Source organism: Morone saxatilis, unplaced genomic scaffold (genome assembly GCF_004916995.1).
Source record: "Morone saxatilis isolate NCDOM2014 unplaced genomic scaffold, NCSU_SB_2.0 Contig2, whole genome shotgun sequence".
NCBI classification, from domain to species: domain Eukaryota; kingdom Metazoa; phylum Chordata; class Actinopteri; family Moronidae; genus Morone; species Morone saxatilis.
The window spans coordinates 15458723-15479942 of NW_023339762.1; the positions used below are offsets into that span (position 1 = coordinate 15458723).

Below are 21220 nucleotides of genomic sequence, written 5' to 3' on the forward strand. Positions count from 1 at the left end.
GATCATACTACAAGCAGAACATGAAAATTGATCATTCAAATAGTGTAAATAAATACTGAATGGGCAATGTAATACGTTATGTACAGCATGCATACATCTCTATATACAATATATATAGCATATAGGATTTATATGTGACAGAAGCTTGCATTTAGTTATATCAATGGTAGTAAGGTGGTAATTTGAGACTAAATATAAAGTCACTTCCCTAAATCACACTACTAATCCCGGAAGTCAGTGGCAAAGGGAATTCTGTCTTTAACCTGGCAATATAAAAAACAACATTAAAAAAGCGCATAATTTACCGTTAATACCACAAAAATAGTTTAAAAGTCACATGAATAAAACAGTTTATCCAAGGTGTAATTTCATTCAACAAGGGTTTATTGCGAAAGAAAAATAATTCAAGAGCGGAAATCCGTTTTGTATCGTGGTTAGCTTGACAAGTGCTGCTGCGGGTAGCACATTACTGCTGCATCGACCTTGGCTGGCTCAGGATGGCAGGGAAGGCGTGGAGGTCAGCGGTACGTACGCCAATAAATATGTGTTCATGCGTGTTGTACCCAACGCATTGTGTTTCAGTCCATCACCTGACGCTGGCTTCTTTGACAGTGGTTCAAAGTCAAAGACAGCAGCCACACCAGAGTCAGTCCTACCCAGCTCTTTAGCTCGGCGCTAACGCACAGAGGCTAGCTTTAGTGCCTGTAGTTACTATAGCAACCACTGAGCTTGCTACGTGTTTTTCTGTTATCAAACCTTCTAGAAAAGGTTTGGTTTTGTACATGTTTCAAGTTAGTCACAGTATGACAACACGTGTCCGTGAAATGTCCCTCGTCTACAGATTCTTAATGTACTAAGAAAGTGGGGTTTATCGCGCAGTGGCACGGATAAAATCAAGGCACAGGAAGTAAGTTAAGCACACAGTTAAGTTATTGCAACGCTGACTGCCCGTGCTGCCTTGCTTGCTAGAAATCTCCCTCACTAGTAATGTAATTCAAATCTGGAATGGGGATTTTCTTTTTTCTGAATGGGAGCAGCTTTGCTATTGCGCGTCTGCAGTTTAGCTGTCACTTGTGCTCTGCAGCTAAAGATGACCTTTACCTATTGGTCATCTACCTTGCAGCATTCAGTTTGCTTGCATCTTAGTTGCCCTTTCCCTTGTTGCAGGCCTTTCGAGCCCATACACTAAGACAAGACAACAGAAAATTGCTTTATCATCACAGCTAATGTGCTATTTAAGGACTGATAACCCTTTTCTGCTGACTGTCTCCTCTTCCAGAGTGTCTTTTGCAGATTCATACATGATCTATCTCTTGTGTTCATCCCGACATTAACCCCTTGTATGTTACGTGTAATAGTACTGCTTTTCATGTTCAGATTAGAATAACAATAATTGTGTACTTTCTGGATCAAAAAGAGGACATAGAAGGTGAGTTTACTGTAAAACATGAGAGTGCACAATTCTTGTGTGTAAAGTAGTCCACTAAGCTTTGTCATGTTTTTCCCTAGTATGACAAATATACAACAGAACAATATTGTATTGTATTTATGCTGTTAAAGTGAAACGGCTTATATTTCATTTATTTTTTTGTGCATGTAAGAACTTGATCTTTTTTGATCGTCAGGTGTCATGGGTGGTTGGAGCTTTGAAGAAAGAGCCTCCACAACCCAGGATATTCACCCGTGGGGTACGCATCTTTCCTCCAGAGCTACAGCAAAATGTTCCTGAACATTTTTAATGCAGTTTATTGCTTGTATTAAATAATGACTATCTCTGAAGCACATCATTATTCTCGTGTCACTGAATGTTATGTGTCTTTGTTCTGCCTCACAGATTCAAACGGTTACTTTGATCCCCGGGGATGGAATTGGTCCGGAGATCTCCGATGCTGTTATGAAGATATTTGAAGCAGCTAAAGTTAGTTCTGGAGAAGCGGAAAAATAATATTATTGTCCACGGAACATTAACTAGCAAAATATTCTTTTTAGGTTGCACTTTATTTGTATTACTCCGGCATTGATATTAAGAAAATATGATCAAATAAAAAACACAATTAAAGTCTTTAAAATATTACATAATGCAAACTAATCTAGTTATTTTGCTGTACATACACTTTTGATTTAGGCACCTATTCAGTGGGAAGAGAGAAATGTTACAGCCATCCAAGGACCAGGTGGCAAGTGGATGATCCCTCCTGATGCTAAAGAATCAATGGACCGGAACAAAATTGGCCTAAAAGGTTAACCTGCCTAATATACTTATTAATATTAAAATGGGATTCATTGCCAGTAAATGATTGCACATGGGGATGATGATATCCTCATACATATTGTCTTTTCTAGGGACTCAAACAATCTCATAGAGGTTTAGATTGTTTCCCTCCATAATCCATATTTGTTTTTGTGTTGGCAGGTGAACTAGTGAATCATTTTAAATTATTTCACAATCTACAGGTCCACTGAAGACGCCAATAGCTGCTGGCCATCCATCTATGAACCTGTTGCTGAGGAAAACCTTTGACCTCTATGCCAATGTGCGCCCCTGTGTGTCCATTGAGGGCTACAAGACCCCCTACACTGATGTGAACCTGGTTACTATCAGGGAGAACACTGAAGGAGAATACAGTGGGATTGAACATGTGGTAAGACCCTTTAACAACACGTTACTTTTCTAGTTACATTTTATTGATTACAGTTTTGATTATTTTGTCACTGAGTCACCACGTAGGTCTATTTCTTTTACATTAGTATTTTGTTTTCCAAATCGTTCAAACACCATTTATAGTAAAAAGATTTTACCTGACTCTCTCTTGGATGTGTATATTTTCAGATTGTTGATGGGGTTGTACAGAGTATTAAGCTCATTACAGAGCAAGCCAGCCAGCGCATTGCAGAGTATGCTTTTGAATATGCCAGAAATAATCAGAGGGCCAGTGTTACCGCTGTTCATAAGGCCAATATTATGTAAGTTGTATTCAGAACAAACTATTATATTTTGTAAATTGTCATTCTCTCATTAAATGGTTGTAATAATTTTTTTACAGGCGAATGTCTGATGGGCTTTTCCTACGAAAATGCAGAGAGGCTGCTGAAAAGCACAAGGATGTAAAATTCACTGAGATGTACTTGGATACTGTGTGCCTTAATGTAAGTACAAATTTGTTTAGTGTGTGTATATGTTTTAGATGGATAAGAAAAGGACATTTTGCATATTTAACATTCCTCATTAAACAACATGTGGACATAAGAGAGAAAACCACAATACTTTTTCTCCATAAAATATGATCCAGTTCAAAGGTCCAGTGTGTAACATTTAGGAGGAATTATTGGCTGAAATACAGTATAATATTCATAGATATGTTTTCATTAGTGCATAATCACCTACAGACGTTGCTGCTCCGCCATGTTAAACCGCTATATTTCTACAGTAGCCCAGAAGGGTCAAACCAAAAAACTGGCTCTAGATAGTTCATGTTTTTCACACTTCGTAGCCACCATAGTTTCTCCTTCGTGCTTGGAAGGTGAGGGTGAAGTGAGTGAGTTGCAACCTGCAATAACACACACTAGATACCATTACATCCTACACACTGCACCTTTAAGGTAGAAAAGTTACGTAATTACATAACAATATTTGTACTTGTTTTACAGATGGTACAGGATCCCACACAGTTTGATGTATTAGTGATGCCAAATTTGTATGGAGACATCTTGAGGTAAGATAGGTGACATGTTCTCCATTATTTTTGTGCATCATTGAATTGGACCAAAAAGCAACATATTTAAAAAAAAATAATGATGTGTAACAACAAAATGTGCCTATGTACAGTACATTTAATGAGCAACTTCACCGTTAATGCACATGAATAAATCTGAAGGTCACTGTGTTTACAATTTCAGCGACCTTTGTGCTGGACTAATTGGAGGTCTTGGAGTAACTCCTAGTGGGAACATTGGCGCCAATGGTGTTGCCATATTTGAGTCGGTATGTTCTTTTTATTTGTCAGACGCAGGTTACGCAGTAGAAATCAATGGTGTGAGATGTGTTAGTGAACCACATAAAAGTTTCATCTGTTTGTATTTATCTTTTCAGAAATATGATCTTTCTAGAAATGTTAATCATCAAATATGTGATTGTGATTAATTTTCCTCTCTCAGGTTCATGGAACCGCCCCAGATATAGCAGGAAAAGACATGGCCAACCCTACCGCCTTGCTGCTCAGTGCGGTCATGATGCTGCGGCACATGGGCTTGCACAGCCATGGCAACAAGATTGAAACTGCCTGCTTTGACACCATTCGAGACAAAAAGGTAATGGGTTTTTTTAGGAAATGAAGACATGCTGTTTTGGTTATGTGTTCCCATTCTGATTCGTAACACTTTATCTTTCTTCAAGGTTCTAACAAAAGACCTGGGAGGAAACTCCAAGTGCTCCGAATTCACTGAAGCAATATGTCAAAGAGTGCGGGATATGAACTAAATGGATGCTGGTGGGGCCATGAGTTAAATGTTAGGGTGTGGGTCTCTTTATTTCATCGTATCATGTTGTATCTGCACATTTTAAACCAGAATATGTATTTAGAAAAGTCTCAGGAGCTTGAGATCCTGAATGATTTATTTTTCTCTTTGCACACTCAAAAGCACTGTCTTAAAACTCTCGACCAACAGTTATTGTATATGTGATATGCAATTCATTCCTAACCTGTTTAATCTGTGGTGGATATTGTCTATTTATTGGCTGAATTTGGCCTCATGTCTAATGTATTTGACACTGTTATTTTAACATTTAAACACAATCTGTCAACATGATCACTTGAAAAACACTTAAAATGTTTGTCAACAAGTCAAACTCTTCAATTACTGTATGTTTGTGGATATATTTCACATTTATGTGGGTCAAATATAGATTGGGGCTAAACTGACTACAATATAATAAGTCTTATGTCTTTTTTTCCTATTATATTGTTTGTCTTGCTACAGATAATGTATGTAATGTATAAAGAAAAGTGAATATTACAATGACACCAAAAATGTCAGACTTTTTATTCAGTGTTATACAAATGACGATGACCCTGTGATACGATTGCAGTTATTGAAGTTATGTCCATATTTTTTATCAGAATTGGTATAAACTGTATACTGAACCACCAAATATTTACACAAAATAATGGGTTAAGTATCTGGTATGATGTCAAAGCAGTAAAATAAATTGTTGACAAGAAACAAATATGAATTAGAAACAAAATATTTCAGCCTACAAGAAGATGCATCAAAATGGTATCAGTATTGTCATAGTAAGTGTGATTAATCCTCAATATTTACTCTTACATATATCAGAATTAAATATGGTTTCTCTATTATTTACGCATTCTATACATAAGACACATATAATTAAATTCCATGCATGTCCACAAGAATGTTGAGATATGCAAGTAACACGTGATTTACATACTAACAGCTACACAGTAGTTTCTCTAGGAACTCTATTCCTTATAAAAGTTGTCGATGACCTTGTGGTACATCTCCAACACGACAGGGCGACGAAGCTTCATTGTGGGACCTGGAATGAGAAAACAATATAATGCACAATAGTTCACTGCAGTCTCAAACTTGTATGGCTTTTAATACAAAAAACACCATCTATTTAGTATATAAAACTGTCTACTGAGTGATTTTCTGCTAAATTTACCCAGCTCTCCTCCAACAACAGAAAAGTCCTTTCTGAGAATAGTCCACTTTTGTATGCGTTGGGCATTGGAGGTGGCTGCAGAGTTGACTCTGTTGATTCCTTCTTGAATTGCCCGGTACACTTCTTTGTCTTTACCTCCTATGATGTCAGACACTTTGGTTGCTTGGCTGCCGAGCTGTCGGCAAACCTCCGTGGCCTCTGTACTCAGCTCCTCCGTAGGCTCCATAGTTTCTGTATCGCTACAACACTGGAATGCAGAATTCAAATCCTGCTATCTTATATATTTCCACATAAATCATTAGTAATTATGAAAACTGTAGTTTAAGCAGTATTTTAAGTAAATGTAAAGAGACTGTTTAGTGTGCACACTGCTGCTGTGTAAATGTTAATTTATCTCTTTAAATGGTTCATCATGCACAGGTTTATCTGCAAATATACAGTTACATAATGTGTCTTTTTGTAAGATATGTTTCATGTCAAGAATACTTTTTTCATTAACTGGATAAAAATTGCAGATTACCTTCAGGGTCAAAAGCATTGACAAGAATTTCCTCTTGTCCCCTATGAGCATGGCATTGCTGATGAAAGGTAGCTCCTTCTTCACTGCTTCCTCTATGGGAACAGGGGGAACATTTTCCCCTCCTGCTGTGATGATCAACTCTGAAAAGAGAGACAGCACACCCTGACGTTTAAGCTATTTATGACTCATAATAGGGATAATGACAGTCTCTGGTGACCTAAGACTAGCAATTTTCTTGCCTTATTTGCTCAGATAGCTCTACCTTTTATTCTCCCTGTGATGTACAAGAAACCCTCCTCATCTATCTTCCCCAGGTCTCCAGAATGCAGCCACCCTTCTTCATCCAAAGCTTCTCTCGTTTTGTCTTCCATATTGAGAAAACCCATGAAAATGTTACGTCCCCAAAAGCAAATTTCACCTGTCCCCTCGGAGTCTATGTTGGCCATTTTGTATCGACAGCCAGGCACCACCTTACCACAGCTTTGTGAAAGAAAATAATTATTTTTGTTATTTAATATTGGTAAAATTAACATTCAATGCATTTAATTTTACATACAATTCTTACGGCCCTTGGATTTTTACCTTGGTAGTTTGTAAGCTTTGGGACCTGACATAAAGTGAGGTCCCGTGCTCTCACTCATGCCATATGCCTCATACAAACAGATATTCAGGCCCAGAAAAAACTGCACTGTTTCACTGCTGATTGGTGCTGCACCAGAGAAGAACTTCTGACAGCAAGACAGGCCAAGCTCGGCCCGAAGCTTCTGCAGCACAAGGCTGTCAGCCAGGAAAAAGAGGAAAGATTTCTCATCATCCCTGAAAAAAAATGTTTAAAAGTGAAATATCAATATAATTAAATCATCTCACTGTAAAAAATCCATTTATGTATGTTGTTTGGTGGGTCATTTATTGTATACCCTTTCATCAGCTCTTACTTTTGCATACACTTTTGATTTTCTCCCAGACTGACTGACATTGCCCACGTCACCAGTTTCTTTTTCACATATCCACACTCACTAATTCCCTGTTTTATCTTCTCCATCATCTTCTCCCATACTCGTGGGACACCCATGTGGGATGTGGGACAAACTTCTCGCAGTGTTGTTACCAGGCTTCCCTATGAGTTAAGTACATAAAGAGCTTAAAAAGAATTTGTAATAAATGAATATTTTTGGGAGGTTGGGGAAAACAGTTGGGACAAAAACTCTGCAGTTGTAACCACAGTAAGGCCTTACCTCATTGCTTTTACCTTTTAATTGAGGAAAGGTTTATTTGATGAAAAACAGTTTCTTCTTAAACACATTTTTTTTTTACTTTAAAAGGCCTTTGTGTGATCTAGGCATTTGTATTTACCTTCAAGGCATCTGGCTGTGCAAAGTATACCAGCTCACCCCACTGGATGCCTGTCCAGAGATCATAGATCTGAGCGGCAATGTGGCTGAGAGGCAGGTAGCTCACTAGCGACTCCTGTTTAGTGTCGGCCGGCTGCATGTCCCCGACCCTGCTGGCGTGATTTGCTGTCCATGTGATCTGAATATTCGTCATAGATTAAAACAGAAGCCTTGTTTACTATCTTGTGCTTTTGCAACTGCTTGCATATAGTTATAATAACAAATGAGTGTGAATACAAAGAGCTTGACAATAGTCACATGAAAACTTACATTGTCATGACTGAGCATGACTCCCTTTGGCTTGCCTGTGGTGCCAGAGGTGTAGATCAGGATGCAGCATTGGTTGGCTCTCTGGCTGCGGATGATCTCATCCAGTTCTTCCTCAGAAACATCTAGACCAAGCTCCATGAACTCCTCCCACTGTCCCAAAACAGCAACATACACCGTCATAGCCTGGGCTCTACAATCTCTTTGACCCGTATCATTTCACATGGTGTCAGGAGAACTTACAGAGTAAAGGTTGGAGATCTTCTCTTGGGGGTGTCCACTGTACTGCACTATGGCTTTCAAATGGGGCAGTCTGTCACGTATCTATGGTATTAAGAGTGAGATATATACCACAGCTTGTTTTGTTTATGTAAATACCTTTTATATATTTAAGTAACAGTACCTGTAGGATTTTATCCAATTGCTTCTGGTTTTCCACCACAATAATGTTGGCTTTGGAGTCACTAACCACATACTGGCATGCTTCTGGTGAGTTTGTGGCGTAAACTCCTGTCATTATCCCCCTGTAGGAAGAACAGAGGTCATTATAGACACAGGAGGAAGAGTGAATGTGTCATTGCAACAATAGCAGATGAAACAATGATAATGGCAAAAAAACTGTGTATTTGGGTCCATATATAGGCTGATTGAGACTGGCTGTTGTTGGTGGAGGATTTGTGTTTCTCACCCTGCCATGATGGCACCGACTGCAGAGAAGAACCATTCTGCTGAATTAAATCCTAGTATTGCCACTCCATGGAATCGCTCTAAACCCAGCTGCACACATTAACAAACATTTTAACCTTTTCTTTTTTGCAAATGACCATTGATAGTACTCAGTAGTTGTCAGCTGGTACACACTATAGACAATAAGTTTCTCTTTTTGAATAATTTACCTTTATAAAGCCCTTGGCTGCTCTCCTGCAGAATTGATAATACTCTAAGAAGGTTATCTTTTCCCACTTGTCGTTCTTCTTGCTGGCGAGTGCGTACATGTTTCCATATTTTTCAACTGAGGCTTTGAACATTTGGTGAACTGTGATAGGTTCCTCTGGACATCCCTCCTCTATTCTCAGTCTTACTGAGCCATTGGCATCAGTGGTCCAAAGAGAATGAGCCGGAGCAAGAGGAGTGCCAACAAACTCCTCTTCTATGTTTTTCTTTCCTGAGATGAGAGAGAGAGAGAGCAAATCCTGAAAAACAAATCTAGTCCTTCCCACAGAGGAATAAAAGGCCACATCTTAATATTATTCAGAACCAGTAGGGTCTATTGACGTAGGACTTCCACCATAATCCGACCATCACAGTGGACACCCTGGACACCATTCAGCAAACCCATGTGCTCATAACTCACCTACAGAGGCATGTTCTTCACTATCTGTCTGTTTGTGTGCCATAGACTCCTGAACACTGGAACACACAGAGGAAACATGGGCTCGAAACAGCTCATATATACACCACCCTCACATTGTGGCAACGGTTTTGGCTGCTGTTTTCATTTCATCACATGGGTCTAATTTTCAGCTGCATTGTTTATCCAACACAATGTCAGGCTTTTGGCAGAGCTAAATCCCCTTTGCTTTGTTTGACAGAATATATTGAATGAAGGCTGAAAGCTGAGAGCACCCTCACTCATTAAAACTACTATTTTGATATATATTTATAAATTGTTAGATTTAAAGAATTCAGAAATAAAGGTTTAAAACTTTCTACATCACAAAATACTGCAGTGAACTGTTGAATGAGAGAGACGTTTAACTGGCAGAGGGCCACTTTAATACAAAGTGGACAAGAAATGTATTCAAAAACTTGGGCAAAAGTGTTATTGATACTCTAAAGAATATAGACTAACAAAAGTGACTAAATCGGTTCCAAGCCTCATCACAATAGTTTTTGCATTGTAGTGAATTTGAATTTAAAATGTAATATTGTAGCTTATCCCACAGCTAAACTGAAAATACACAGATTAAATGTTAACTACAGCATCTCCTCATGCTCTACATTACAGTAAAGACACAAGGAAGTTCATTTTAGGCTTCTTACCTTTTCTCAGATTGATCATCTCCCTTTTGTTCATCAGGAATGTCCATACTGTTAGTGGTAGATGTCCTGGTGGTGTGGCTTCAGGTTATATACGACCAAACCTCTGGATACAATCTATTCTTGCTGGCCAAGTGCAAACTAAAACTAAAGTGGAACAATTTTTTTAGACACTTTAGTTTTAGTTAGAACTAAAAAGACCTGCAGTCCAACATGCCTCACGAAGTCTATTGCGAAACAAGTCAGAAAGTCCACGTGTGCACTGCATTGGACCGATCGCTCAAGACCATGTCCAGAATTTCAATTAGCTCAGTCTTTTCATATGTAGAACAGGGTGATTATAATCTCCCCTTAAATCTCACACAGAAAGGTAAAACACAAATCATACTACACAACTTCAAACAAGGTTTTATATCTGATGAGAATTATTGCATTTATATGTGACTCTATTGACACTACAGGCACATCTCAGGTTCATTCAAAAAGTTGCATAGGACTTTAATACTTTAATCAATTAGGAGTTTCTTGTAAAGGAACTCCAAATTGATGTAGTGTTTACATACTTAAAGGTCCAGTGTGAGGCAGATTGTGATGTGGGTGTGCTGCTAGAAATCCCAGAAGAAGAGAGAGAGGATCGTTATGTGTGTGTGGTGTACCTGTAAGAATGAGGCTGTTATGTGTGACCAGATGCCACAGGTCACCTTCCATGGAGGCCCCATGTTGAACCACCATGAAGCACAGAACGAACAAACCCTGGCTTTAGTCTTTCACGCAGAATACTTTACTTTCACTCATTTAGTTAATGTAGTGTGAAGGGATAATAGCCCAGGGATAAATGGCTATTTTGATTATTTTTTTATTACTTATTGACAGTTATCTCCCTATATATCCTAGAAGAATACTTTAATAAACAAATAGCAGAGCAAGTCCAAAGCATCTTTTGTTAGTGTTGTTTTTATCTGACAGAATCAGAATCAGGTTTATTGCTAAGTTGGTTTTCACATACATGGAATTTGCCTCGGTATATTGGCATAACAAAAAAACACAAGAATATAGAAGGAGAATATATATATATATATATGAAATTCAAGAAGCATAATCAGAAAAAAAATAACATCAAATAAAAGTATTAAGACAATAAATGACTATATGTACAGGTGGCACTTATAAATTAATATATATAAATAAATTAGGTTTTTATGTCAACAGACGTAGTTGATTCTGTAAAACTTAGAAGGCCTTTTTTAAAACTTTCTGATATATAGATGTAAAGTTATTATTATCAATAAGCTACCAAGCAGTATATACAGTGGTTAAAAGCCCTGTCTTTACCAGCTACGACATTAACGTGATTACACATGAATGCATCAATAATTATAATCCAATTATGTTGTGAAATACTTCTCTATCCCTGTGACATTCCTATAACTCCCTGAACCCTGAACATTGTCTTTTTATTTGACCTTGACTCAAGCTGTCCTGCTCTCTTCTGATTACATCTGTCTTGTTACCAACCAACTTGTTATGACTATACCTCAATGTTTCCATGTATTTATTTCTTATCTCAAGCTTCATGCACATTGTTTAATCTTGACTATATATTTTATGTTAGCTTCATTAAAACTTACTACTACTACTTCTACTACTACTACAGTATAATAAGCAGCTATAGTTGCTTCCAGAAATCCAACTCTCAAGGCTCAAGCCAGCTGCTGAAATAACAGATCACAAATTATGTAATAGCCTAGGCCTGTATATTATTCTGAATTGGGTCATTCTACATAATTAGCACTAGTACTAGTAGTATTTACTTTTGGTACTTTTAAGTACATTTTGCTGACTGTAGTATTATGCTGCAAGTAGGCTACTTTTGTCTACTCAAGTAAACATTTTGAATGCAGGAATATGTCTGCACTGTTGCATTGGCACTTTAAGCAAAATATCTTCCTCCATTGCTTAACAAAACTATATAACTAAACCAAACCAAAGCAATGTGTGTAGACTTTTTTTATGCAGACAAGAAATTGGGTCAAGGTTAATCTTGCATATCCAGGCCTATCTACACACGTTTAAGACAAGCCGATCTGGTAACTTCCACAACCCCTCCTCCCTCTCCATTAGTCTTGCCATTTTTTTCACTCAGGTCCAGCCAACGAAACATCCGGCCCCTGTTCTCAGAGCTCTCCAGAAAGTTCTGCACCGTGGAGCGGCTATAAGAGCCAGCCCTCTTCCTCCACCAGCCTCAGAGTAAACCGAGCGAAAGCGACAGCTACGGTAGCAATAACAAGTGGTAAGTAATACAATAATTTGAAAGGACATTAAGCTGCGCGGCAAATAAATGTTAGTACTTTCATTCAATCTTAACGTAATATAACAATATTTGGTTGACAGTAACTGTCATTTAACCACGCGTGCTGCCATAACGTTACTTTTGTGGAACGCCTTGCTGTGTTCTAGCCGTTGGTCAACGTTACTTTTTGGGACGCCCTTGCTGGTGTTCTACCGTGGTTAACCGTTACTATTTGTGGAACGCCTTGCTGTGTTTTCTAGCCGTTGGTTACGTTACTTTTGTGAACGCCTTGCTGTGTTCTAGCCGTTGGTTAACGTTACTTTTTGTGGAACCCTTGCTGGTGTTCTAGCCGTTGGTTAACGTTATATCAACGTCTTTAAACTCAAGTGTAGCGAACGTTCTGGCTGATGTGAATGTAGTTTATTGAGGAATATTAATATAAGCTGAAGGTAGCATTGGGTCGCGACGCTAACGTCTTGGACAAAATAATAAAGTGTCAGCTTTATGTATTAATGTGTTGTGTGTTTCTGGTTTGTGTCTTTAGCTAGGTTGTCACCATGGTGCACGAAACAGGCTACTACGACCTGCTGTGCGTCAGCCCCACAGCCTCAGTGGAGGAAATCAAAAAAGCCTACAGAAAACTCGCTTTGAAATATCACCCCGACAAGAACCCCAGTGAAGGAGAGAAGGTGAGTAAGCCACATTGAGAGTTGGAGACATTTAGGGTGTCCCTGCAGCCGTTTATGGACTGCTAGAAATGCTCTTTCTAATTTTAAACTGTACGCCTGGTTGAATTGACAGCGGGAACTTTCTGGAAAGATCCAGTCGCTGCTCCGCTGTTGGCAGGAGTATTAGTCTTCCCGACACAGTTGAAATGCTTCAGGCTACACTGTCAGGAGGTTGTGAAATGAATGTCTGAAATGAAATGAATTAACTTGTCTTTCGCCGTCCTTAAGGGCTCCTTAGGCGGATGTATTTATAAATAGCATCTGCACATTCAGTGTCACCATAAAATCTGAAGTGTTTGCCTTTTCACTCCACTACTACTCCACTGTTTGAATGACAGCTTTAATACTTTTTAGGTTACAAAAAGGTTACGTCCCTTTCTGTCCTAGTAAAAATCGTGTATCTCCAAATATGGTGATTTTGCTTATAAACTGAAGGATCAAGTGTCCTTTGTGTGCTGAGAAAACTCTCCTACTACTGTGTACTATTTAAACTAGCTCTACCTTAAATATCTTCAGCAGATAATGCAAAATAAACTTGAATGCATGATTAATATTAATCCAGAAACATTTATAAAACACTAACATGAACCATTTTACTTTCATTTTTGAAACTTTAAGTCCATTTTTTAAATAATACTTTTACTTATGGAGTACATTTTTTTTTCACAGTGTGGTATTACTACTTAAGTTAAGGGTCTGAATGCTTCGCCCACTGCATCCTAGAGAGAATAGTGGAAGGATTCATTATTTATTAAAGCTTAAAATCCAGTCTTAGTTTCAAATGTGACCTCGTTTTCTATTTCCACAGTTCAAGCTCATATCTCAAGCATATGAAGTGCTGTCAGATCCACAGAAGAGAGACTTGTATGACCAAGGTGGAGAACAAGCAATCAAAGAAGGAGGCATGGGTGGAGGGTCTTCCCCAACGGACATTTTCAACATGTTCTTTGGAGGTGGAGGAAGGATGCAGAGAGAGAGAAAGGGTATGATGCATTTTTATACATTTTATAAGTAATATAAAGCAGCAGGCTAAAATTATATACATTTTAAACTTACATATATCTGCTTTTCCTGTAGGGAAGAATGTTGTCCACCAGCTTGGTGTTACACTGGAGGAGATGTACAAAGGCTCCACCAGGAAGCTTGGACTTCAGAAGAACGTCATTTGTGAAAAATGTGAAGGTACGTAGTATTGTTTGGATTTGAATCCCATATACAATAAAAATGGTTCAGTAGTTCAGTAAATGACATCGTCCTGTTCATTACAGGTTATGGTGGTAAGAAAGGTGCCTTGGAGAAGTGTTCAAATTGTAAAGGTAAAGGAGTGCAAATCAAGGTGCAACAGATTGGGCCGGGCATGATTCAGCAGATCCAAAGCATGTGTTCAGACTGCCAGGGACAGGGCGAGAAGTTCAACTCAAAGGACCGCTGCAAGAACTGCCATGGACACAAAGTAGAACGCAAGAAGAAAATTCTTGAAGTTAACATTGACAAAGGTAACGCTGGAGGATACTTACATTTAAAAAAAGTAGCTAAAGCTAGTAGTCTAAATGTGTGTCTAAACTAAACTGGACATAAATGTGTTGTGCAGGTATGAAAGACGGTCAGAGAATTACATTCAATGGAGAAGGCGACCAGGAACCTGGACTCGAGCCCGGGGACGTGATCATTGTGCTGGATCAGAAGGATCACCCTGTTTTCCAGAGACAAGGCGAAAATTTGGTCATGAAGTTGGACATCAAACTTGCTGAGGCCTTGTGCGGTTTCAGGAAGACCATTCGGACATTAGACAACAGATCGCTCATCATCAGCACACAGCCAGGTAACTGACTGGGAGCAGCTTGTCTCTAGTGTCGGCCTCTATGCTTTGTTTGTTCGACGCTGTTTGTAATTAAAATGTCATGAACATCTGTGTCTTTTCGTCAACAGGTGAAGTAATAAAGCACGGCGACGTCAAGTGTGTTCAGAACGAAGGCATGCCAGTTTACAAGGATCCGTTCGAAAGGGGACAGCTTATCATTCAGTTCCAGGTAAGACTGAACGCAAAACATCTCGCCAGTGTGATACAACTCTGGATTTAAATCTCTTCATCAGATTCTTCGTTGTAGAGAATTTGTGCCAATTGTAATTCATCCTGCAGGTGGAATTCCCAGAGAAACACTGGCTCCCGGAGCATCTCATGTTCCAGCTAGAAAGACTGCTTCCTCCCAGGGACGACGTGATGATGACGGATGACATGGAGGAGGTGGATCTCTGTGAGGTGGATGTGCGGACGCAAGAGAAAAACTACAGTAGGGAAGCTTACGAGGAAGACGAGGAGGGACCCAGAGGCGGAGTGCAATGTCAGACCCAGTGATCAAAGTGTGTGATTTAAAAAAAAAAAAANNGGGTTTTTTTTGTTGTTGTTGTTGTTGTTGTCGCTATTGATGGACCTCTCCTGGGACACAAATATGCAAGCAGAGTACTCGTTTCACACCCTAATTTACCAAGACTGTATTTTGGTGTTTTATCTTTATTTAAGATCCATGTCCTTTTTTTTTATATTGTCTCAAAAAATCAGTGGCACAAATGTTTTCTATGCTTTCTGTGAAGGTAATTTCAGTCATGACATTTTCTTTTGTTGTTTATTTCTCAATAAAAGTCCCAGAATGCATCAGCTTTTTTATAACAGCTTTCTTTATTGACTTCATGAGATTTTACCTTACCATCTTGAATATTACAAATTTAGTTAATTTATAAATTTATAAAAGTTGAACATCTGTACAGTGACAAGATTTGTCATTAGTGAATGCACAACTACATTGTAATCAATGGGGGAAAAAATATGGGATTTATCCACAGCACGGCTTAATTACAGACAATTTTTAGTGTGCAATCCGTTTTAATGTTGCTTCCTCCTGAAAGAGCAACCTGTAAAGCAAAAAGGAAAACAAGTTAAGACAGCCCTTTACTTATTATTGCTAAAGGCAGTGGTATTATATTGTATGTTTTGGTTAATGTTTTACCCTCTGTCAGTCTGGCCTTTCCTCCTTTGGGCTGGCACAACACAGTGGAGCATCCCACACAGAGTACCACCGTCTGCGCATGGCTAAACATGGTGGTGATCTTGTAGCAGCCTGCAAAGACAATAAAGTATTAAAACTGTAAACAAACAACAGGCCCAACATGTACTGTTATACATGTTTTTATGGATGCCACAACAAAACAAACGACCTGAAATCCCTGCACCAAAAGCCTAATCTGCTTCTACTGGTTAATTATTCATGTTATTTAAATCTGTCTCTATTAATATAACGTTACCTGGGCACTTCACATCCATAAAGTAAGAGTTTGGACTCTGAACAAGTCTTTTCTTCTTATGTTGCCTTCTTTCATGCTCAATAGTTGGGTGGAGGAGGTCCTTGGCCAACTAAAATAAACGGGGGAAAAAACATTGAATCAGTTTTAAGTTAGTGCAACTGTGGTTTTAAAAGGATTTGTAGCGTATCAACCATTACTCTGATCTCATCATTACTTATAAACGCCTTAATAATGAACCTATTAATAACAATGTCACTCCTGCGACATACAAGGCAAGAAGTTTGTTTCTGGATCTACAGACAAGACGGTAAGTAAGTCCAGATATCAGCTAGTTAACGTTTTAGCAAACAATGAACAATATCAAACACTATAACACACAGACTGAGTACTGTAGGTTAAACTGGCTTTGTGTCCATCAGCTAAAAGAAACCACAATAAGAGCCTTAAAAAAACAAAACAGGTACCGACTGTTTCTTGGGTCGACATGTCTCCGCCACAGGTTATATCGCATACGCACTTGAAACCGTTGCGTTTTCAGCAAGTAGTCGCCCCCCTCCCCCCCTCCTCCTACTGCCGCGACAGAGAGCTACGTTAGCTAACTTTCAGTCCATGTGCTGCTGCTGCTGCTGCATATCAGCGAGGTTTCACACCGCCAACACACTGCGTTTGACGGCGAAGACTCGACAATAAACAAGCACCGACAGCTGTGTAGATATGAAGTTAAACTAGAGAAATTAGCACACAAAAACACATTGGGACTCACAGGCATTTTCACCGTGCTAGGCTCGTCTTCCTGCGCAGATGTGGGACTGAAACAGATCTGTGTGCAGCAGCAGGAACTGTCAGAGCTGAGAGGGGCTGAGATATCTCTCTCTGCTGTCAACAACATACTCTTAAAACGTGGTAACCTAATTCATTCGTTGAAACTTTGTTAAAAAAGAAAAAAAACAGTAAGTTCTTGTGCCAAGGAAGTAGAGATTGTCTTTTTGAGGATGTAATTATAGTATATATTTTTAATAGATTTCCCATTATAGAGGAGCATGTTTTGCCCTTTTTCTCCTGAACTACTTCAGTTTCCAGCAGTATCCACAGACTGATAATAACAATAACAATAATAACAACAACAACAGGAGGCAAAATGCAAAAGAACCAATAAAATAAAATAATAAAATAAAATAAAATAAATATTAAAATAACGAGCATTGGGTAAGTGTCCTAAGGTGTCAAGTAGGTGGTCACACAAAATGCAGGGTGCACTGCGTCTGGTTGTATAGTTTGATACAGGGCAGACATATTGAGTCCAAACACTTGTTCATGTAGACCTTTGTGTTTGAAATGGTCATTACTGGAGGTATAGACTTAAGAAACCCATAATTATATTTTAAGTTGCTGTCACTTCATAATTAAATTGAATCAGAAAGCAAAACCTTAGTTGATGCTGCCCTTATTTTATTCGGATTTATTATTACTTTTATTTCATTTTGTTATTATTTTTGTTTTTATTATTATTATTATTATTATTATTATTATTATTATTATAGTTTCTGGGTTCGTGTTTGTTTCTTATTTTGGTTTATTAGTGATATGCATAATTAAGTTGGTGTATTATTACTATTATTATTATTATATTATTAAGTTCTGTATATTGAAACTGCATTGTCAAATAAGCATCTGTCACTAAAACAAATCTTTAAAACAACAAGAAAAGAAAGCAAAACCTGACCCCCACTACTACCCCCATTACCCCCCATTAAACTACATAGACCACAATGCAACGCAAAACGTGACGTCACTCATCTCGGCACCGGTCTGCTGCCAGTCTGCCACAGACAGCTGAGGATTTCCAGACGGGGGATCCCGGCTCGATACGGCCTTATATTGTCGAAACGTCGGAGTCCGTACAGTGTGTCTAAATGGCGAAAACGTACGATTACCTCTTCAAGCTGTTGCTCATCGGAGACAGCGGAGTCGGCAAGACATGTCTGCTGTTCAGATTCAGCGAGGACTCCTTCAATACCACCTTCATATCCACAATAGGTGAGTACCCCTGCAGCCGCCCCTGAGGATACATATGACTGTAATGCATAATGCACATATGAACAGGACACAGTGCTTCACTGCATTGCACTAACTGGTGGTCAATGTATGGTCGTTGTAATACCTATCGGGGATATATTTTTATTATTATGCTCTATATTATACAGACCCACTGTGTTTAAAGGGGCAGTAACTGCATAGGAGCAAGACAATGGGACTGAGAAACAAATTCTAATCATCTCCTGCCCTTGATGGCCCATCGACACACCAGTAAGGTTAAATATAGAACGAGATGAGAATGAGAAATGTAATCATGATAGTCGACCTTTGGAAACGTGATTGAAATGCGAAGCCTTCCTTGTTCCATTCAGAATTGTTATAATATAGTTATATCCTCCACAAAGCTCTACGGTGTACTAAAGCTGCTAGTTTTGCTGTGACATTGAATTATGTCCTGCTACAACTTGACATAGGAATAACAGCCTGTGAAGTGCCTGGTTTCCGGTGCACCTAATGTTTTATAATATGAAGTAACTAATCAATGTAGTGAGTATCAGCTCATACCACTCTGTCTGTTTGCTTGTTCAAATGCAGGAATAGATTTCAAAATCAGAACAATATCGTTGGACGGAAAGAGGGTCAAACTTCAGATTTGGTAGGCTTTTTTTCTATATTTTTAAATTCAAATCTGACACACATCTGCCTGCTTACCACGGATGTTGATTTGCTGTTTTCAGGGACACTGCAGGGCAGGAGAGGTTTCGCACCATCACCACAGCTTACTACAGAGGAGCTATGGTGAGTCTGCGCTTCATCTTACACTTCCTCCTTATGGCTTTATATATCACCGGGTCTATTGTTTGTGAGGATGACTGTTTGTGTCTTCACAGGGCATCATGTTGGTCTATGACATCTGCAATGAGAAGTCCTTTGAAAACATAAAAAACTGGATTAGAAATATTGAAGAGGTGAGCCTGTTGCTGCTTGATACTGTCACTGTGTACGGAGACTAACACACCTACAGCTTTGCCTAATGAGTCTTTTCACTTCTCCCAGCATGCCTCGTCTGATGTGGAGAAGATGATCCTGGGTAACAAATGTGACATGACTGACAGGAGGCAGGTGTCCAAAGACAGAGGTGAAAAAGTGAGTCTCTGCAGCCAGTTTTTACTTAAAAACAGTCTCAAACCACCTGAAATGCACTTTAACTTGTTTTGAGTGACACTAACATAGTTTTTTTTTATCTCCCTTAGCTGGCTATTGATTATGGAGTGAAGTTTTTGGAGACCAGTGCAAAGTCTAGCTTAAATGTGGAAGAGGTATGCACTTTTTTTTGAAAACCCTGTTAGTACCAAGTAACATGATGAAAATGCACATTTAACATTTTGTTTTCTGTCATTCTAGGCTTTTTATACTATGGGAAGAGACATATTACACAATCTGAGCTCAAAGACAGTAAGTGGTTAAGAGATTCTTATAACAGATGCCAAGTGCTTAATTTCCACTGTGGCCAGGGGGAGTGACTTAAATTATTGGTGATCTGAATATAAATTGCATGAGGAAGTTGCATTAAGATTTGTTTTTGTTTGTTTGTTTTTTGGACGAACCTCTGACTTAATGTGTCCCCCCTCATCCCACTTGTGAAGCTAAAACTACTCCCTCGACAGATGCTGCACTTAATGTAAAGCCCTACTTGTTTAATACTGTATTTATCACACTTCTCCACTTTCACATCTTTCCTCACCAGACTGACAACAGTGCCGGAGGATCGGGCAAACCACTCAAGATCACAGAGAAAAAGTCGAAAAGAATAAAATTCTTCAAGTGTTCACTCCTCTAGGCTGCTCCTCTGTAGTGTCCACGGCTCTGTGTGACTTTGCTGTTTTGGCGGATGGTTCCTGCATCCAGGATGTCCCTGCAGCAGCGGCAGCAGTGGTCATATTCAGAGGACCTTACTGCCAGCTGAAGCTCACAGGTTCATGAGTGTTTGAGATGCCATCCTGATCTGCTGACCAGAAGAGGATCAGTGAGGAATGAGGCCTGATACTGTATATCCACTCATGCAAAAGACTTGGAGTGATTGCCAGCATTGTTTTTTGGGATTATTTTTTAGCTGGCCCTGCAGTGTCTGCTCACACAAGGCAGTGATCCTGTTGGCATTTCTAATAATACCTCTGTTGGATCCATGAGAATATCTAATTTACACATAGTTGTCTTATAAATGAAAAAAAAAAAGAATTTCAGAAGTTGTAGCATTGTTTTATATACACTACCTACTGTAATATTTACTACTATGATGCTGTCAGACATATCAGATCTCAGCATTGATTGTATTTGTCTGTGTAATTCATGTTTGTTAAAATATGCCTGTTGTATCCTGTTGCACCGGCATCATTTCCAGTTGTTCATGTCTGCCTAGAAGGAGTCACAGGATTGTCATAGAAAAGACAAAAAAATGTATAAATAATCAATTTTTATTCTCTTTAATGAAACCTTTACTTATACAGGTTTCTGTGTCAAAATGAAAAAGGTTGTTTGTCTTCTTGGGAGCTGTACTTACCACATATTATTATGCGATTGTCAGTATGTGCATGAAAGCTGTAGGGATACCTCTAAGTGGATCATTATTAAGCACATTTTACAGTATTTGAAAAGAAAATGTTTACAGGCAGTATTATATAGTGTCAGTGGTATATAGGAAGTTCATGTTTTTGCTGATCACACAGTGTATATGTTAGCACAACTAACTGTTGTGTGTATGCTTTATGTGTAGACATCCAACAGGTTCTCTTTACATCTCCAACATTAAAACACGACGACTGGGGAAAGCTGTAATGTGAATGATTGTAACCTACTGTATGTTACACCAATGAAAAGTAAAGAAGAAAGTGGATCTTTAAAAGAGAGAGCTTTGTTGATTTTTACTACTCTGCACTGACAACTAACATTTACTGTATGGTT

At 38.8% G+C, this 21220-nt stretch overlaps 5 protein-coding genes across 6 annotated transcripts; 3 read left to right on the top strand and 2 right to left on the bottom strand.

Moving 5' to 3' along the window:
- Positions 1 to 432: 432 nt before the first annotated feature.
- On the top strand, positions 433 to 5036 carry idh3a (isocitrate dehydrogenase (NAD(+)) 3 catalytic subunit alpha). Of its 2 annotated transcripts, XM_035665786.1 has the most exons (12): positions 448 to 524; positions 842 to 907; positions 1626 to 1688; positions 1835 to 1918; positions 2126 to 2240; positions 2455 to 2642; positions 2831 to 2964; positions 3045 to 3147; positions 3649 to 3713; positions 3898 to 3982; positions 4156 to 4308; positions 4394 to 5036. In XM_035665786.1, exons 1-12 carry the CDS (start codon positions 498 to 500, stop codon positions 4475 to 4477), a joined length of 1167 nt encoding a protein of 388 aa, XP_035521679.1. In that variant the 5' UTR covers positions 448 to 497; the 3' UTR covers positions 4478 to 5036. The 2 variants fall into 2 exon arrangements, with proteins under 2 accessions (XP_035521681.1, XP_035521679.1); XM_035665788.1 differs by lacking the exon at positions 842 to 907 and having other exon boundaries at positions 433 to 524.
- A 24-nt stretch (positions 5037 to 5060) lies between these two features.
- Positions 5061 to 10124, bottom strand: acsbg1 (acyl-CoA synthetase bubblegum family member 1). The gene is made up of 14 exons (XM_035665785.1): positions 9908 to 10124; positions 9219 to 9274; positions 8761 to 9029; positions 8553 to 8641; positions 8268 to 8388; positions 8108 to 8188; positions 7868 to 8017; positions 7560 to 7736; positions 7142 to 7323; positions 6789 to 7022; positions 6469 to 6686; positions 6207 to 6346; positions 5687 to 5933; positions 5061 to 5557 (listed from the first exon to the last, which is right to left on the bottom strand). Exons 1-14 carry the CDS (start codon positions 9952 to 9954, stop codon positions 5481 to 5483), a joined length of 2088 nt encoding a protein of 695 aa, XP_035521678.1. The 5' UTR covers positions 9955 to 10124; the 3' UTR covers positions 5061 to 5480.
- Positions 10125 to 12036: 1912 nt separating this feature from the next.
- Positions 12037 to 15307, top strand: dnaja (DnaJ heat shock protein family (Hsp40) member A). The gene is made up of 8 exons (XM_035664650.1): positions 12037 to 12194; positions 12739 to 12883; positions 13731 to 13905; positions 14000 to 14104; positions 14191 to 14418; positions 14514 to 14744; positions 14852 to 14952; positions 15063 to 15307. Exons 2-8 carry the CDS (start codon positions 12752 to 12754, stop codon positions 15276 to 15278), a joined length of 1188 nt encoding a protein of 395 aa, XP_035520543.1. The 5' UTR covers positions 12037 to 12194; positions 12739 to 12751; the 3' UTR covers positions 15279 to 15307.
- A 273-nt stretch (positions 15308 to 15580) lies between these two features.
- On the bottom strand, positions 15581 to 17118 carry rps27l (ribosomal protein S27 like). Its single transcript, XM_035664652.1, has 4 exons — positions 16986 to 17118; positions 16223 to 16331; positions 15928 to 16038; positions 15581 to 15832 (listed from the first exon to the last, which is right to left on the bottom strand). The coding sequence occupies exons 1-4, from the start codon at positions 17109 to 17111 to the stop codon at positions 15804 to 15806; spliced, it is 375 nt and encodes a 124-aa protein (XP_035520545.1). The 5' UTR covers positions 17112 to 17118; the 3' UTR covers positions 15581 to 15803.
- Positions 17119 to 17995: 877 nt separating this feature from the next.
- LOC118330196 (ras-related protein Rab-8B-like) lies at positions 17996 to 21161 on the top strand. Its single transcript, XM_035664653.1, has 8 exons — positions 17996 to 18259; positions 18854 to 18914; positions 18997 to 19057; positions 19150 to 19227; positions 19316 to 19405; positions 19513 to 19578; positions 19664 to 19714; positions 20007 to 21161. Exons 1-8 carry the CDS (start codon positions 18136 to 18138, stop codon positions 20097 to 20099), a joined length of 624 nt encoding a protein of 207 aa, XP_035520546.1. The 5' UTR covers positions 17996 to 18135; the 3' UTR covers positions 20100 to 21161.
- The last annotated feature ends 59 nt before the right edge of the window (positions 21162 to 21220 follow it).

What these genes read in the sequence shown, in the direction of transcription:
- LOC118330196 (XM_035664653.1), top strand. Translation starts at nt 18,136, where the DNA reads ATGGCGAAAACGTACGATTACCTCTTCAAGCTGTTGCTCATCGGAGAC. An exon ending in AGGGTCAAACTTCAGATTTG is followed by an intron (nt 18,915 to 18,996) that starts GTAGGCTTTTTT and finishes TGCTGTTTTCAG; the next exon opens with GGACACTGCAGGGCAGGAGA. An exon ending in CCAAAGACAGAGGTGAAAAA is followed by an intron (nt 19,406 to 19,512) that starts GTGAGTCTCTGC and finishes TATCTCCCTTAG; the next exon opens with CTGGCTATTGATTATGGAGT.
- idh3a (XM_035665786.1), top strand. Translation starts at nt 498, where the DNA reads ATGGCAGGGAAGGCGTGGAGGTCAGCG. An exon ending in ATAAAATCAAGGCACAGGAA is followed by an intron (nt 908 to 1,625) that starts GTAAGTTAAGCA and finishes TTTGATCGTCAG; the next exon opens with GTGTCATGGGTGGTTGGAGC. An exon ending in CCAGGATATTCACCCGTGGG is followed by an intron (nt 1,689 to 1,834) that starts GTACGCATCTTT and finishes TCTGCCTCACAG; the next exon opens with ATTCAAACGGTTACTTTGAT.
- rps27l (XM_035664652.1), bottom strand. Translation starts at nt 17,111, where the DNA reads ATGTTGTTGACAGCAGAGAGAGATATCTCAGCCCCTCTCAGCTCTGAC. An exon ending in TATGGATGTGAAGTGCCCAG is followed by an intron (nt 16,039 to 16,222) that starts GTAACGTTATAT and finishes TTGTCTTTGCAG; the next exon opens with GCTGCTACAAGATCACCACC. An exon ending in AAAGGCCAGACTGACAGAGG is followed by an intron (nt 15,833 to 15,927) that starts GTAAAACATTAA and finishes TTTGCTTTACAG; the next exon opens with GTTGCTCTTTCAGGAGGAAG.
- dnaja (XM_035664650.1), top strand. Translation starts at nt 12,752, where the DNA reads ATGGTGCACGAAACAGGCTACTACGACCTGCTGTGCGTCAGCCCCACA. An exon ending in ACCCCAGTGAAGGAGAGAAG is followed by an intron (nt 12,884 to 13,730) that starts GTGAGTAAGCCA and finishes CTATTTCCACAG; the next exon opens with TTCAAGCTCATATCTCAAGC. An exon ending in CATTTGTGAAAAATGTGAAG is followed by an intron (nt 14,105 to 14,190) that starts GTACGTAGTATT and finishes TGTTCATTACAG; the next exon opens with GTTATGGTGGTAAGAAAGGT.
- acsbg1 (XM_035665785.1), bottom strand. Translation starts at nt 9,954, where the DNA reads ATGGACATTCCTGATGAACAAAAGGGAGATGATCAATCTGAGAAAAG. An exon ending in CATCACAGGGAGAATAAAAG is followed by an intron (nt 6,347 to 6,468) that starts GTAGAGCTATCT and finishes CTCTCTTTTCAG; the next exon opens with AGTTGATCATCACAGCAGGA. An exon ending in TGTTGTTGGAGGAGAGCTGG is followed by an intron (nt 5,558 to 5,686) that starts GTAAATTTAGCA and finishes TTCTCATTCCAG; the next exon opens with GTCCCACAATGAAGCTTCGT.